General features: G+C 44.0%; 1 protein-coding gene across 15 annotated transcripts in view; it reads right to left on the minus strand.

Annotated features, from left to right (window-relative positions):
• The window catches only part of gphnb (gephyrin b), an 82,578-nt gene that overhangs the window by 25,135 nt on the left and 39,298 nt on the right, over positions 1-18,145 (minus strand). For 12 of the 15 annotated variants that reach the window (XM_034287866.1, XM_020056454.3, XM_034287869.1 and 9 more), the window contains exons 7-8: positions 13,490-13,777; positions 12,399-12,533 (exon numbers count right to left, since the gene is read on the minus strand). In XM_034287866.1, the coding sequence (XP_034143757.1) occupies positions 12,399-12,533; positions 13,490-13,777 (423 nt within the window). The remainder of the gene's footprint in view (positions 1-12,398; positions 12,534-13,489; positions 13,778-18,145) is intronic. The other 3 variants (XM_034287864.1, XM_010882532.4, XM_010882533.4) reach the window with 1 other exon arrangement.

Genomic DNA, 18,145 nt, shown 5'->3' on the forward strand with positions numbered 1-18,145 from the left:
ACACACACACCAACACACACACACGCACGCGCACGCTCACTAACACACAGGCGATCCGAGAGTACGTGTGAGCGACGGAGCGAGCGGAAGGAGGAAGAGAGAACTAGAGAGAGAAGACGGTATTGACAGACAGGGAGACAGACAGGGAGTAGTGTGCACCAGAGAGCAGCAGGAGAAGAAACAGAGGCAGAGCGAGGGAGAGGCGGGGTAACAAAGAAAGAAGGAGGAGGTGTGTGCAGTGTCTATGTGTCCGTCTGTCTTTACATAGAAGAGGAGATGATACTGTCCATCCCCTGTCCCTCTACTCCCTCCCTCCCTGTACTGATTGCAGTGGCAGAGTAGCGGGGGAGGAGTACCATTATCAAGGCTGATATAAGGAAGCGAGCAGGCTCACACACATTGTGAAGATAGTACAAGGGCAGAACAGGACAGAGGGAGAGAGAGAGAGACAGAGAGAAAGATAGAGGGAGTCAGACAGAGATACAGACAGACAGATAGAGAGACACAGACAGAGATACAGACAAAGAGACAGACAGAGAGACAGAGAGAGAGATAGAGGGAGTCAGACAGAGATACAGATAGACAGAAAGATAGAGAGAGACAAACAGACAGAGAGATACAGAGAGACAGAGAGAGAGAGAGAGAGTGGGATACAGACAGAGGGATACAGACAGAGGTATACAGACAGAGAGGCAGACAGATAGAGAGAGACAGACAGATACAGAATGATAGACAGAGACAGACAGACAGATAGAGACAGACAAACAGAGGGAGACAGACAAACAGAGGGAGACAGACAGACAGATAGACAATGCAGCAGAGGCCTTTCTCCTCGAAGACAAAGCACTGCTCTGACAATAACCTCACATTTTGCTTAACTTTCCCTCACTTTTTTCATTTTCTTTTAGCCATTTATTCATCTTTCCCTCTCCCCATCTCATACCCTATCTATCACTTCCTACTTCTGTCTCCATCACTCTTTCTGTCCCCTTCTCTCATCTATATTCATTCCATATCTTTCACTCCATCTTTCATTCTCTCTCTCTTTCTCTCTGTCCTGCTTTCTCTCACTCTTTTATCACCCTGTATCCTTTTTTCCTGTCTGTCTCTCTCATCAATCCTACACACCTCCGGTGGGTCAAGGAGGAATCAGTTTTACAAGCCTTCCTGGGCTAGAAGAGGAGGACTATCAGAAGCACACTGTGCCACTAACCCAGCCCTGCTGTCCTATAGATGGGGACACACAGCCGTATGTGCATGAGTTCCACAGGAGATGAAGCCTTTCTGAATGATGACACAGGCTGTAAAGGCATAACAGCCTCCTTGTCCTAGCGTCAACTTGATGGCTCCATAGCAAAGACCCTTCACTCACTGCAGGGGACAGACACACACCCCAACCAAACCCCCACCCGTGTCTCCAGTGACATTCTCAAAATGAGCGTTTGCATGTGTGTGTCTGTTTGAGAGAGAGATTGTGTGCAAAGGGAGGGAGAGTCAGAGTAGGTACAGAGTCCTCTGAATTCTGTCCAAAGCGCACACACCGCATACACAAATCCCCTGCCAATGGAGAGATGGAAGGAGGGAGAGACAGAGTTTGAGGAAGGGAAGGACAGAAGGAGCAAGGCTGCTTGGCACCTCGGTCCAACAGTGTCCTGAGCAGAGGACACTAACACTGTCACCCTCTAACCAGGCACACTCCAAGGAGGACTGGCCACCACCACCTCGTCACCCTGGAATTATCTGAGGGCTAAGAAAACTGCATTCCACTGTGTTTCATTAAACAGCCATTACAAACATCAGCTAATCGTAGTCACTATTAGCAAACAACTCTCTAGACGTGCATCACTATAGTACAAACTTTCACCCACCTTTGGGATAGGAAAATATCTCCACTACATTCTGTCATGTTAACCACACACCATTTGATTCCAGTAATTCCATGTGAGGTGTCTGAATGAAGAGACTGTGTTGGGAGGTGGATTTGAGCATTGCCTGAAGGTAGGGATGAGCAGCTCTTCTTGTTGCTCTGTAAGTAAGAACCATTCCCTGGAAGCCAGTTTGAGCTTCAACTGGAAGCCAGTGTAAATTGCAAAGAAGCGGATTGACATGGGAGAACTTTGGAAGGTTGAACACCAGCCAGGCTATGGTTCTTACTTACATTCTGAAGGGTTTACAGGGGTTTGGCTGCACACGGGATCCAAACCAAGAATGAGTTGCAGTATTCCAGATATGACAAGAGCCTGGAGAAGTATGTGCTGCTTCCTAAGTGAGGTACGGTCATAATCTACGAACGTTGTAGAGCATGAACCTGCAGGAGTGAGTCACTGCCTTGAGGAATAACAGTGTATTTTCGCTAATAACGCTAAGGTTCTTTGCACTCTGGGAGGAGGATTCTGTGCAGTCGTGGACCATGATGGACATGTCCTGGACTGGACAATCCTTCCTGTGAAAGTAGTGGTGGGCCAACATCCAAATTAGAGAGGGTGAAAGAGAATGCGAGTTGATGAGGGAGGTGAAGAATGGGAGAAGGTCTCCTGAGATGATCGGGAGGAAAGAGGAGGAGATCGGGTCAAGACAGCATGGTTTTGGGCGGCCAGCCATCACTAGCTGCACAAGCACGGAAAATGCGATTAATGCGTGGACACGTTCGGCGTGTGAGCGACAAGTGGGCGGGCAAGGCTGAGTGAATTAGGTGCGGTCATTGTCAACTTTCTTTTGAAAGCGGATGAAAGAGTCATCTACAGACCGGGAAGATGGCAGAGGAGGGGTAGAGGGTTCAGGAGTGAGGAGAAGGCGGAAATATGTTTGCTGGGGTTAGAAGAAGAAGCCTGGAGTTTCATGTGGTAGAAGCTTTAGCAGCAGATAAGGAGGAAGACAAGGCAACAGGTAGGGATTGGTAGGATGCCAGGTCATTCTGGAGGTTTGTTTTCCTTCATTCTCACTCAAGCAGAAGTGTGAGCGTGAGAGGTGAGCGTGTAGCGAGTCACGTAACAGGTAGGGATGGCCATGCTGGCTGGGTGGAAAGGGGACAGTTAAAGGCATCGTTCTTGGAAAGCGCAGAGGGCAGACTCAGCACATAGAAGGAAGAAAGATTTAGGAGATGGGATACATGACAGAACTGAGGAGAGAATAGTTGGGGAGAGTGAACAAGTGTTGTGGCAGCGGCAGATCTATAATACAGACACTGTGTAAGAGACAGATCTATAATACATACAATGTGTAACAGACAGATCTATACTACAGACACTGTGTAACAGACAGATCTATAATACAGACACTGTGTAACAGACAGATCTATAATACATACAATGTGTAACAGACAGATCTATACTACAGACACTGTGTAACAGACAGACCTATACTACGGACAATGTGTAACAGACTGATCTATAATACAGACAATGTGTAACAGACAGATCTATACTACGGACACTGTGTAACCGACAGATCTATAATACAGACACTGTGTAACAGACAGATATGTAATACAGACACTGTGTAACAGACAGATCTATAATACATACACTGTGTAACAGACAGATCTATAATACAGACACTGTGTAACAGACAGATATGTAATACAGACACTGTGTAACAGACAGATATGTAATACAGACACTGTGTTGTAGACAATAACCTATACTACAGACCCTGTATTACAGACAAAGATCTGTACTGCAGACACTTTGTTACAGACAACTCAATACTAGAGACACAGTGCTACAGACAGCCCTATACTACAGACAGAGATCTATATTACACACAATGTGTTCCAGACAGTCCATCTCTGTTTAAGTAATTGACTACAGTCCTGTATGATAATGCACTGTGATTGGATGTATGTTAATGTGTGTGCAGGGTTGTGTGACTATTTATGTGTTTGTGTCTGTCTGCGCTATCTTTGTTTGAATGTGTATTTACTCACAGCTTTACATGTGTGTTTTTAAACTTTGTGTGTGTATACAGAATTAATAAGTGTGTTTGAGTGTGATGTGTGACTGTGTGTGGTGTTAGTGTTTGGTGTGTGTCTGTGTGTGGTGTTAGTGTGTGGTGTGTGTCTGTGTGTGGTGTTAGTGTTTGGTGTGTGTCTATGACACCCATACCTTCTCTAAGATGAAGGAGCCAGAGGTCAAGAAAGGGATCTGTATATAACCATCTTCTGACTGTGACTCACTCTCTCCCAGAGGATCAGGAGGAGGAATAAGGAAATAGCTTGAATAAGCCTTGGCTCCAATGCCATACATCAAAAGCATTCATCAAAAGGCTATTGGAAGACCATTAGCTCAGGAGGCCTCCTGTACAGCCAAGCATGGCAGCCAGGGAGAGTGTTTAAAACCAAGTTAAGCAACACAAAATCTGTCTCCGCACTGCTGATGCAGCATGAAAGCTGTTAAGATGCCAGTCGGCTTTCCCATTTCTGGCCCAGACACATTCAATGTTTCCTGTGTTTTCTATCATATTGTACAACAGCTGATGACACTGCAAAAGTGTGAACAAATGTAATCAGAGTCATTTCCAGACTGTAGCTGGCTGAAAATATTCCCTACACAGGACTTCCTGAAAATACTCCCTACACAGGACCTTCTGAAAATACCCTCTGCACAGGACCTTCTGAAAACACACTCTGCACAGGACCTTCTGAAAAATACACTCTGCACAGGACCTTCTGAAAATACACTCTGCACAGGACCTTCTGAAAAAACACTCTGCACAGGACTTTCTGAAAATACACTCTGCACAGGACCTTCTGAAAAAACACTCTGCACAGGACTTTCTGAAAATACACTCTGCACAGGACCTTCTGAAAATACACTCTGCACAGGACCTTCTGAAAATACACTCTGCACAGGACCTTCTGTGTAGAGTGCCCAAGATTATATTTTCCATTGTCAGCTCTGGGATTTGAAATGTGACCTCCAAGCCAATCCTGATGTGACTTTAAACGTCCGTTGATTCCACCCTCACCGCCTCCATCTGCAATGCACTGTATGGTCATCAGAAAGAGAAAGTCCTACTCCAGGGCAAGGAAGCTATTCCAAAATGTATTTATTCCGGTAGACAGAGGGCCAGTGAGGAGTACAGGTCAATCAAGACCAAATGTCAGCACCCAGCCCACAGCCTCTGCTTCTACAGGACATCTAAATATGTGTATCAGTTGTAAATGAATGTATAGGTTATACTTACCCCTCGTTTGCCATTAGCTCGTATGCTCTCCACACAGTGTAAATCTTTTCCTTGCAAATGTGACCGATGGGTTTAAATGGATTTTAATGGACCAATCACAAATAATTCGATATCTTGCTGGCAGTAACAGCAATCCCAGCACAGAACACTCCAAAACTACCCTAGTGCAAATCTGGCCTAAGAAATATATTCTTTTCAACCTAAAGATTTTAGATTATTATTAATGATCTATTACAAAAAGGCTTCTTTGGTTGGGCTCTGGAAGATTGAGGCACTATACAGGGATAAGTATAATGTTGTTAAATATCTTGTCAGATGAACCAAGAAGGGTTGGTGGTGTGATTTAGATCCATGTAGGTTATGGTAAGGTTAAGTGTCATAGGTTATGGTAAGTGCGACCTTTGCTAGTTAAAATTTTATAGGTATATTACTGCCATAGAAGCCATATCTAGAATATCAAATACTACTACCAATATTGCTGCTAGTTAACAGTACTCTTTTTAAACTGCTGCTATGTACAGTGTTATATACACTCACCTAAAGGGTTATTAGGAACACCATACTAATACTGTGTTTGACCCCCTTTCGCCTTCAGAACTGCCTTAATTCTACGTGGCATTGATTCAACAAGGTGCTGAAAGTTGATGGAAATTTATGGGATGCACATTCAGGGCACGAAGCTCCCGTTCCACCACATCCCAAAGATGCTCTATTGGGTTGAGATCTGGTGACTGTGGGGGCCATTTCAGTACAGTGAACTCATTGTCATGTTCAAGAAACCAATTTGAAATGATTCGAGCTTTGTGACATGGTGCATTATCCTGCTGGAAGTAGCCATCAGAGGATGGGTACATGGTGGTCATAAAGGGATGGACATGGTCAGAAACAATGCTCAGGTAGGCCGTGACATTTAAACGATGCCCAATTGGCACTAAGGGGCCTAAAGTGTGCCAAGAAAACATCCCCCACACCATTACACCACCACCACCAGCCTGCACAGTGGTAACAAGGCATGATGGATCCATGTTCTCATTCTGTTTTTACGCCAAATTCTGACTCTACCATCTGAATGTCTCAACAGAAATCGAGACTCATCAGACCAGGCAACATTCTTCCAGTCTTCAACTGTCCAATTTTGGTGAGCTTGTGCAAATTGTAGCCTCTTTTTCCTATTTGTAGTGGAGATGAGTGGTACCCGGTGGGATCTTTTGCTCTTGTAGCCCATCCGCCTCAAGGTTGTGCGTGTTGTGGCTTCACAAATGCTTTGCTGCATACCTCGGTTGTAACAAGTGGTTATTTCAGTCAAAGTTGCTCTTCTATCAGCTTGAATCAGTCGGCCAATTCTCCTCTGAGCTCTAGCATCAACAAAGCATTTTCGCCCACAGGACTGCCGCATACTGGATGTTTTTCCCTTTTCACACCATTCTGTGTAAACCCTAGAAATGGTTGTGCGTGAAAATCCCAGTAACTGAGCAGATTGTGAAATACTCAGACCGGCCTGTCTGGCACCAACAACCATGCCACGCTCAAAATTGCTTAAATCACCTTTCTTTCCCATTCTGACATTCAGTTTGGAGATCAGGAGATTGTCTTGACCAGGACCACACCCCTAAATGCATTGAAGCAACTGCCATGTGATTGGTTGATTAGATAATTGCATTCATGAGAAATAGAACAGGTGTTCCTAATAATCCTTTAGGTGAGTGTATATTAATGTTTTATCCTCTTGCTATATCTTTTGCTGTGTGTACATTTTTATTCTTAATTCTCACTACATAGTTGTAGTGTGCTATGCCACCATTCATAAGCTTATTGCACTCATATGTATCTATAATATGCAACAACTCTATCAATTGCTGATAGTTCTCACGGCTATGTATATTACTGCCATACTTGCTATATCTAAATGTTCAATAACACTACCCAGATTGCTGCTAGTTTATAGTACTCTTTTTTAAATTGCTGCTAGTGTACAGTGTTATGTATATTGTTGCTTTATTCTATTTATTATTTACTGTCTGACTATATTCTTTTGCTTATATACTGTTCCTCTTGACTCTCACTATGTAGATGTCGGGTGCCATTTCATAAGACTTTCATTGTGTAGGATGACACTGTGTTGTTCGGTGCATTTGACATGGATTCTGTTAAGGTCAAATGTCAAGAGTTACAGCAATGTTAGGCTCATTTCCTATGGAGGGATCCAATACGATACATTCCGTTCTGGTTTTTAGGACACAGTGTTTCCATGTGTAGAGACTCTGATTGTATTCATGTATGGTTAGCGTGTCTGTGTATGCGAGGTTTCAGACTTTCCACTTGCCTTTAGGACACAGAGAGAGAGAGAGGAGTATCAGAACCTCCTAACTGTCGACACCCTCACCAAGTCCCCCTCCCAATTCCCATATGCTTCATTAATCCAAACTCTACAATTATGTAACTAACTGCACTAATGCTCAAAGGAGTGGAAGAGTAGAACTACACTCCTGTGGAAAATGGCCTGCATTACACTCCTTACCATAGTGTGTGCGTGTGTATGTGTGTGTGTGTGTGTGTGTGTTTGTGTATGTGCCCCCAGCTCTTGGGCTGTGTAGACAGACAGGTTTGGACATTGCGTCTGGGGGACTGTCTCTCTGTGTGTGTATATATATATATATGTGTGTGTGTGTGTGCGTGTGTGTATGTGGCAGTGCAGAAGCTGTTTCTGCTTCATATGAAGACCTGTGAGAACATGTGCTGTGAAGGAGCCTGCACATGCAAACAACGTTGTGCTGAATTGTGTGGTTCTAGAATGTATGTTAAAGATAGCTCTTCAAAAGACGCAGCTCCTCAAAGTGGGACATTAACTCCAGATATGTATATATTAGTGAGTTGGTAGTGGGACATTAATTACAGATATATATATATCAGTGAGTTGGTAGTGGGACATTAATTACAGATATATATATCAGTGAGTTGGTAGTGGGACATTAATTACAGATATATATATATATTAGTGAGTTGGAAGTGCTATAAGTTATTTACAATTTAACTCTAACACATCTAATACCTCCAAATATGTCTAATAGTATTTTCCAACAGATTGCAATATGCAACTGTTTTACTGTTGCTGTTGTTTTTTTTTACATACAAAAAGCTTATCTAAATACTTTATACATTTCTATGAAGGTTAATTGAAGTAACTGGAATAGTCTTAAGAACCAGGTCTGCAGACACTATTCACAGACTCCACCTTGGCCATCAGTAGCGGCGTTGCCATGGTTATAAACATTCTCCATACACTGCAGCCACATTGGTGGTCAAACATAGAATGAGTACAAATGGACTCCGACCAGCGCTGCAGTGTTATTGAGTTCAGGTGGCAGTGTCTTAGTCCACCACACGGGCCCAACCTAGAATTTATTTTCCTCCCAGTATTATTCAGATCTTCCTTTCCAATTTCTAAAAGCTATTTGCCTTGCCTCATCGCAGAAGCCTAGAGCTGCTTTGGAGGAGTCAAAGTTAAAATCATGTCCACCGAAGCATGTCTCTGCAAGGCTTTCTGCTTCTTATCATACTGCATGCTCCACCAGGATGTATGGGCTAGCACCTGCGCTATTGGAGGTGTTAAACTGTAAGCACCTGCTCGTAGTATGACACCTAAAAAAACACGGTTGTACACAGGCAGTGCTGATATAGAAACTATCACTCAGTAAGTATAGTCATGTTCAAGGAGCATAACACCAATAGAATAAATAAAATCCTTCACTCTGATAATGCTTACAGATTGCACCTTAAATACTTAAATACTCTCTGACTCCTACTGATGCTATGTGACTTGCCACTTCTACTGTTCCGACAGCCACCCGTGGTCTAAAGGTGTGTGCGTGTATGTGGCATCGGTGGGGGGCTAATTCAATAAACTGAATTTGAAAGGATAACCAACGTAGCCCACACAGACAAGGACACACATTCAGTACATAAACACACTATCATTCAGTAATAAAGAAGACCCCTTTATACAACCGCTACCATACAGCACTAAACACAGAAGACCCCTTCATACAACCGCTACCATACAGCACTAAACACAGAAGACCCCTTTATACAACCGCTACCATACAGTACTAAACACAGAAGACCCCTTTATACAACCACTACCATACAGCACTAAACACAGAAGACCCCTTCATACAACCGCTACCATGCAGCACTAAACACAAAAGACCCCTTCATACAACCGCTACCATACAGCACTAAACACAGAAGACCCCTTCATACAACCGCTACCATAAAGCACTAAACACAGAAGACACCTTCATACAACCGCTACCATACAGCACTAAACACAGAAGACCCCTTCATACAACCGCTACCATACAGCACTAAACACAGAAGACCCCTTTATACAACCGCTACCATACAGTACTAAACACAGAAGACCCCTTTATACAACCACTACCATACAGCACTAAACACAGAAGACCCCTTCATACAACCGCTACCATGCAGCACTAAACACAAAAGACCCCTTCATACAACCGCTACCATACAGCACTAAACACAGAAGACCCCTTCATACAACCGCTACCATAAAGCACTAAACACAGAAGACACCTTCATACAACCGCTACCATAAAGCACTAAACACAGAAGACACCTTCATACAACCGCTACCATAAAGCACTAAAAACAGAAGAAACCTTCAAAAAAACAGTACCATACAGCACTAAACACAGAAGACCAGTTCATACAACCACTACCACAAAGTACTAAACACAGAAGACCCCTTCAAAGGACCCCTACCATATAGTACTAAACACAGAAGACCCCTTCATACAACCGCTACCATACAGCACTAAACACAGAAGACCCCTTCATACAACCGCTACCATACAGCACTAAACACAGAAGACCCCTTCATACAACCGCTACCATAAAGCACTAAACACAGAAGACACCTTCATACAACCGCTACCATAAAGCACTAAACACAGAAGACACCTTCATACAACCGTTACCATAAAGCACTAAACACAGAAGACACCTTCAAAAAAACAGTACCATACAGCACTAAACACAGAAGACCAGTTCATACAACCACTACCACAAAGTACTAAACACAGAAGACCCCTTCAAAGGACCCCTACCATATAGTACTAAACACATAAGACCCCTTCAAGCATCCAGTACCATACAGTACTAAACACAGAAGACCCCATAAAAACACTATCACACAAGTACTAAACCCAGAAGACCACTTCATACAACCACAACCACACAGAACTTAACACAGAAGACCCCTTCATACGACTACTATCATACAGTACTAAACACAGAAGACTCAACACAACCAGTACCATATAGTACAAAACACAGACAAATCCATAAAACCACTACGGCACAATATTAAACACAGAAGGCCTCTTCATACAACTACTATCAGATACACTGAACTAAATTATAAACGCAACACTTCTGTTTTAGCCCCCATTTATCATGAGCTGAACTCAAAGATCTAAGACTTCCTTTAGGTATACAAAAGGCCTATTTCTCTCAAATATTGTTCACAAATCTGTCTAAATCTGTGTTAGTGAGCACTTCTTTGCCAAGATAATCAATCCACCTCACAGGTGTGGCATATCAAGATGCTGCTTAGACAGCATGATTATTGCACAGGTGTGCCTTAGGCCGGCCACAATAAAAGGTCATTCTAAAATGTGCAGTTCCATATCACAGCACAATGCCACAGATGTCGTAAGTTTTGAGGGAGTGTGCAGTTGGCCTACTGACTGCAGGAATGTCCACCAGAGCTGTTGTCCGTGAAATTGAATGTTCATTTCTCTACCATAAGCCGTCTCCAAAGGCTTTTCAGAGAATTTGGTAGTACTTCCAACCGGCCTCACAACCACAGACCACATGTAACCACACCATCCCAGGACCTCCACATCCAGCATCTTCACCTCCAAGATTGTCTGAGACTAGGCACCTGGACAGCTGCTGCCACAATCTGTTTGCATAACCAAAGAATTTCTGCACAAACTGTCAGAAACCGTCTCAGGGAAGCTCATCTGCATGCTCGTCGTCCTCATTGGGGTCTCGACCTGACTGCAGTTTGTTGTTGTAACCAACTTGAGTGGGCAAGTGCTCACATTCGATGGTGTCTGGCACTTTGGAGGGATGTTTTCTTCACGGATGAATCCCAGTTTTCACTGTACAGGGCAGATGGCAGACAGCGTGTATGGCGTTGTGTGGGTGAGCGGTTTGCTGATGTCAACGTTGTGGATGGAGTGGCCCATGGTGGCGGTGGGGTTATGGTATGGGCAGGCGTGTGTTGGACAATGAACACAGTTGCATTTTATTGATGGCATTTTGAATGCACAGAGATACCGTGACGAGATCCTGAGGCTCATTGTTGTGCCATTCATCCATGACCATCACCTCATGTTGCAGCATGATAATGCACGACCTCATGTTGCAAGGATCTGTACACAATTCTTGGAAGCTGAAAACATCCCAGTTCTTGCATGGCCAGCATACTCACCGGACATGTCACCCATTGAGCATGTTTGGGATGCTCTGGATCGGCATATACAACAGCGTGTTCCAGGTCCTGCCAATATCCAGCAACTTCGCACAGCCATTGAAGAGCAGTGGACCAACATTCCACAGGCCACAATCAACAAACTGATCAACTGTATGCGAAGGAGATGTGTTGCAGACACCCCGGACCAGATTTGGACAGATTTGTGAACAATATTTGAGAGAAATATGTACTAAATAGTACTAAACACAGAAGACCCCATAAAAACACTATCATACAGTACTAAAACCAGGAGACCCTTTCATACAACCACAACCACACAGAACTGAACACAGAAGACCCCTTCATACAACCACTATCATTCAGTACTAAACACAGAAGACCCCTTCATACAACCACTATCATTCAGTACTAAACACAGAAGACCCCTTCACCTTCATACAACCACTACTATACTGTACTAAACACAGAAGACCCCATACAACCACTATCATACAGTACTAAACACACTTTGGTTTGGCAAAGCACAATGATGACACTATAGATAGACAATGAGGATGACACCAGTGGAGAGCAATGCTGCCTTTGTGTATTTCTGTTAGTTTGATGTGGTTTCTCATGCAACCGTGTCTGTGTGTGTGTGTGTGTGTACGTTGCGCTTCTACATGTGTGTGTATGTGGACGGCCTTACTTTGGGTGTGGGGCAAGAGGCGGTGGAGAGGCGCGAGGTTGCCTGGGCGCGGGGCGACTCTGAGGGCGTTGTGCTCAGAGAGGCAGTGTCTCTGGGGAGGACCTGAACACCCCGGGAGATGATGCTGTCTGGGATCTATACAAGCACACACACACACACACACACACACAGCAGGCAAAAACACAGGTAAAAAGACAGACCCATTAGGATAATGTATTAATCATCATTATGTCATGTTATGTCATGCATTGGGAACGGACAAAGTCACCCCAACACACAGTGGATGAAGCACACACGCAACAACATTAAACACCCACAAACACCAGCCTCTATCTGAAAAACATTTTCCTTTGACAGATTTGGGAGACCGACTATTTATTAAGCATCCAGAATGATTGAGATGTCTTTGTGAGACACAAGACATGGCTCATGGTACACTCATAGAAATACAGCTCAGGAAAAAATGAATTCAAGTATGTGTACATACATTACAAACAGCGTACCTACCAATTCTCCCCTCTTTTCCAAAAGTGTGAAATTACACACCTCCCTTGATTTAGCGTCGAAACTCCCTTTAGCCCATGCTTGCACTAACAGAGTGCTTTTATTCTAGGAAAATAAAACGTGCATGTGCCCACGATGGGAGAAGTGTGGAGAAAAGTGGAGAATGGAGAATGGAGACCCGGTACTTCAAAGCTGGGACCCTTAATTTGAACAATAACATCCCACCCATATGTACGGATCTGCAGAACAGCCACTACTCTCTAAATCTCAGAGCAAAGAAAGCAGGACCTGACGAACATGCCTAATAACGTTTTCATCTTATTATACACGTTTAGCACTTTACGCGAACCTTCTGAAAAAGCATTTATTTTGGGTTCTAATAGGTTGAACTGCACTCATGAGACCAATTGTAAGTGATATTCTTCAAGACTCAGTGGGTGCATAATAATACGCATTACTGTGTTATAAAGGGTGTTATAAAGGGTATAACTGTGTTATAAAGGTTAACCGCGCTTCATGACGCTGCTAAGGACCCCAGCTTCAAAGGTCAGATCCCCGTCCCACCAGGACGCCCTGCTGTCCCTTACCTCCCCATTGGTTACCTTGGCGGCGATGGAGGCGGCGGTGATGTGCGAGGAAGAGGAATCCTCGGTGGACGCCACACCGCTGTCCTTCTTCTCATCATCCTCTTCCTCACACTGCACACCCTTGTCCTCGGTCTGACGGTGCGGCGAGCTGTTGGGGGGCGGCGAGAGGGGAGGTGGGGGCGAGGGCAGGTCCTCCAGCTCGTCCACTGCCTCCTTCATCTTGACCACGGCGTCCCGGAGCAGGTCAATGGCGTGGGGCAGCGCCGGCAGGATAAACTGGAAACACTCCTGTTAGAGGGGAGGTCAGAGGTCGGTTATACAGCACGTGGATGGTGTGATATAAGGCTGATAATCTCAAGGAGGTTCTGCCTACAACTCAGAGACCAAGGAAGCTATGGTTCCAGGGTATACCCCTGCAAGGAACATGGATGCATTGACATTGTAGAAAGTTCGGTTCCGAAACCACATCACACTCAGACTTGACCAGACCCATATTTGACCAGATCCAAACTCAACCTAAAACAAACCTAGACCAGCCTTTATCTGACCAGGCCACACCCACACCACACAGAGCAGACCAAACCCAGACCAGACCAGACAAAGTAGACTAGATTCAAACAAGAACAGCCAGAGCCAGTACAAGACCCAGACATTCTAATGCAATTGAGACAACTAACTAGAGACAAAAAAAAAGACTAATCTGTGAAATAATTTCTATTACTGTGTATGTTAGGCATTGCAACAATACATAATTATATAATGTACATCAATGGCAGGTTACTATCAGTTCCCACTAGTATGCTCTATATCTTATTCATTAATACACATAACATACATGTATCTCTCACTGGATTCAAACCATTTTCTCTGGGCATTAAAAATACAAAACACACACACACACACACACACACACACACACATACACACAAACACACACACAGTGGCCCTAAGACAGACAGGCAGACAGTCACAGATGAAAGAGATTGAATGGGTGGGTCTGTATGTGGCTGAGCCAAAGCCCAGCAGAGCTTGATGTGTTAGCCCAGAGGTACAACTCTCTCTGCTCTTCAACTCTTTCACTGTTTCCTCCCCCTCCTGTGTTTGAAGTGGGTGCTATTGGAGAGTACGTGCGTGTGCACATGTGTATTGCTATACTTGTGAGGACCAGATGTCCGGTCCTTACTTTAATACATTTATTTTTAAGGCTTGTGTTTAAGGTTAGGTTTAGTGTTCAAATGAAGGTTATGGTTAGGGTTATGGGGTTAAAGAAAATCTGATTAAGAATTGTAAATACATTTTGGTCCCAAAAAGTCCTCACAATTACTGCAAAATTAGCTTGTGCTTGGTGCTTGGAGACACCGAATGAATTTTTAGGTGTATCAGGAGTTTTGTTTGTAGTTCAGTTCTGGAGAAAGATTTAAGGGTGGCAGAAACATTCAAGAGTATAATCCCTGAACAAAGACACAGTTCACATTAATCAAGAATGAACGGTAAGATGGGACTGGTTTAGGTTGCTGCATGAGCAAAAAGAGAAGAGAAAGCAAAGTATCATTAGTGGCAACAAAGATGGAAAGAAAGAGAGAAAGGGAGAGATAAACAGCCCAAGAACAACGGATGAAAGAATCTCAGCAGGCAGTAGGACTAGGTCAGTGTCTCCAAAGGGTTTGATCTCTGTCCTCAGTTCCCGACTCTTCCTGCTTTCCCCCTGCCTTTATGATGTCAGATCAGAGATAATAAAAGTGGGTGATGGGCCGTTCATGCAGTTAACTCTGACTGGAGGCCTGATGGGGGAGACACTAATACGGCAGCAGATGGGAAGAGGATAGGGGAGGTGGCGTAATTGATGAAAAGAAATATCAAAATCGATCAGGGGAAACGGGCCTTGGTAACAAGACAGAGACAGATGTGGGGTCAGTAACAGTAGGGGGAGAAAGAGAGAGAGACGCTGGGAGGTGTAGGCAGGGAGACAGACGGTGGGAGAGGTAGGTAGTGAGACAGGTGGAGGGAGAGGTAGGGAGAGAGACAGGTGGAGGAGAGGTAGGGAGAGATACAGGGGGAGGGAGAGGTAGGGAGAGAGACAGGGGGAGGAGAGGTAGGGAGAGAGACAGGTGGAGGGAGAGGTAGGTAGTGAGACAGGTGGAGGGAGAGGTAGGGAGAGAGACAGGTGGAGGGAGAGGTAGGTAGTGAGACAGGTGGAGGGAGAGGTAGGGAGAGAGACAGGGGAAGGGAGAGTTAGGGAGAGAGACAGGGGGAGGAGAGGTAGGGAGAGAGACAGGTGGAGGGAGAGGTAGGGAGAGAGACAGGGGGAGGGAGAGGTAGGGAGAGAGAGAGGGGGAGGGAGAGGTAGGGAGAGAGACAGGTGGAGGGAGAGGTAGGGAGAGAGACAGGGGGAGGGAGAGGTAGGGAGAGAGACAGGTGGAGGAGAGGTAGGGAGAGAGACAGGGGGAGGGAGAGGTAGGGAGAGAGACAGGTGGAGGGAGAGGTAGGTAGTGAGACAGGGGGAGGGAGAGGTAGGGAGAGAGACAGGTGGAGGGAGAGGTAGGGAGAGAGACAGGGGGAGGAGAGGTAGGGATAGAGACAGGTGGAGGGAGAGGTAGGGAGAGAGACAGGGGGAGGGAGAGGTAGGTAGTGAGACAGGGGGAGGGAGAGGTAGGGAGAGAGACAGGGGGAGGAGAGGTAGGGATAGAGACAGGTGGAGGGAGAGGTAGGGAGAGAGACAGGGGGAGGGAGAGGTAGGTAGTGAGACAGGGGGAGGGAGAGGTCGACCAGATATTTTATCTTAATAATTTTATAGTGCATGTAAAGGAAAAAATATATATATTATGCTGCAATAAATCCTACAATGCTGTGTTAACTAGCTAAATACATTGCCCCTCTCTAACTTCAAGTTAATTTGAGAGGAGGAATTTGTTGATTTGGAAATGGGGTTCATTTTTTTATTGAAAAATTACGTGATGTGATGTATCGTTCAAGCTAAGATGCAAGCTACTCGTTAAAGTGTCTAATTAAATAGACACTGGTTCTTAATATCTTCGCATAACTGTGATGTGAAACAGAAATATTAGATGGCTAATTAGGGTTTACAAGTAACTATATCCCAGCTTGCTAGCTGCTGTGAGCTTAGCTAAGTGAAAGTCTTTAGCCTACACCCACAGAACTGAATAAGTCTTAAAGGGGCTAGTCAGTCAGAAGGGGCGATATTCTCATAAATTTTTTGTTGTTGTAATTATATACACACTTTCTGATATCTTCAGACCTCCCCACAATACCCAATTTTCAAAACCTTTAAGAGAACCTACTTCCTAAAGAGTTTGTATGTTACTAGTGTAAACTAATCTTAGCCTCTGTATTGGACTGAGCCATGAACTGTATTGTTGTGTCATAACCTCTTTATACTGGAAGTCTTCTATTTAACTGGTCCTTGGACTATTACCTTCAGAATCTGTCTATTTCAAATTTTCCCTTAGATTACCCTATCAAACTCGACCGATTAAGTTTAAAATCTATGGCCTGTCTGAAGCTTCTCTCTCCCTGGCTCTCACTCAGGTAATTCACTGCTTACTTGGCTGAAAATGAAATTGAAACCAATAATTCTGAGTCCCCACGATTCGGTTCAATTTGAAGATTATCAATATCAGCGATTATCAAATCTCTCTCTGTCTTTGGTATTGAATATACTGGATATGAACTCACATACACACACCCCACCGACAAACGTGCACACTTTACAAGAACACATGCTTACTGATAGCACACCTACAGACATACATGCGCATCACACCCACACTGGTCCTGTTTAATAGCCATCTGCTGCTAATTGTCCCAATATGCGCATAAACATAAACAATCTGTAACCCATAACATCAACCAAGAGCTGGTACTCCCTGTGAATAGCCAAGCTACTGATAGGATTAAATGTTCCGTTATAGGGAACGACACTGAGTATGTACAGGATACAGTATGCTATTTTATTTAAGTATATTTACTTACACATTTTTGTGGGTAGAAGGGTCGCTGAGTAAATACTTCACTGTTTGTCAACACTCATTATGGCTACTTGACAAATTGAATTTAATGCTATTCCATACAATGTGAAGTGTGACTTACAGTTTTAAAGACCTGTATGTCACAGTTCACATCGCATGTTTTCTTTGTAACGTACAGGTGTTCAATTTAACTGTAAACCTTCCTAAGATTTATGATAACCTCACTCCAAGATAGCGGTGTTTCTAGCATCAGTTTTAAATTATATTTAGAAAAATAGTAATTTAGATTAGGAGTTTTTTCCCACTAATTTGAAATCACAATTAAGCTAACGTGGAAATGTTTTGAAACTCTTGTACCATTGGTCATTTAGCAATGTCATTAGATTTTTCATAACTGGTTTGTGAAAATTATTAGAAATAACAGTGAAATGTACCTTTACAGTACACTTTTTAGTGTTTGGTGTTTCTGGTTGCACTTTAGTGACAGCTTGTTGTAGGCTGGACTCGCTGGTGGTTGGCTGGGGAATGGGTTAACCTCTAGCATGGGTGCTGGAATGATCATCTTGGTTAATCAAGCAGTTAAATAAGACGCAGAATATCTTGGCAAGATGTTCTTCAGGGGGGACACTATGGAGTTGTTGCGACGGCCATTGTTGTTAATTGGATATCA

This window comes from Esox lucius, chromosome 18, assembly GCF_011004845.1.
Source record: "Esox lucius isolate fEsoLuc1 chromosome 18, fEsoLuc1.pri, whole genome shotgun sequence".
Classification (NCBI taxonomy): domain Eukaryota; kingdom Metazoa; phylum Chordata; class Actinopteri; order Esociformes; family Esocidae; genus Esox; species Esox lucius.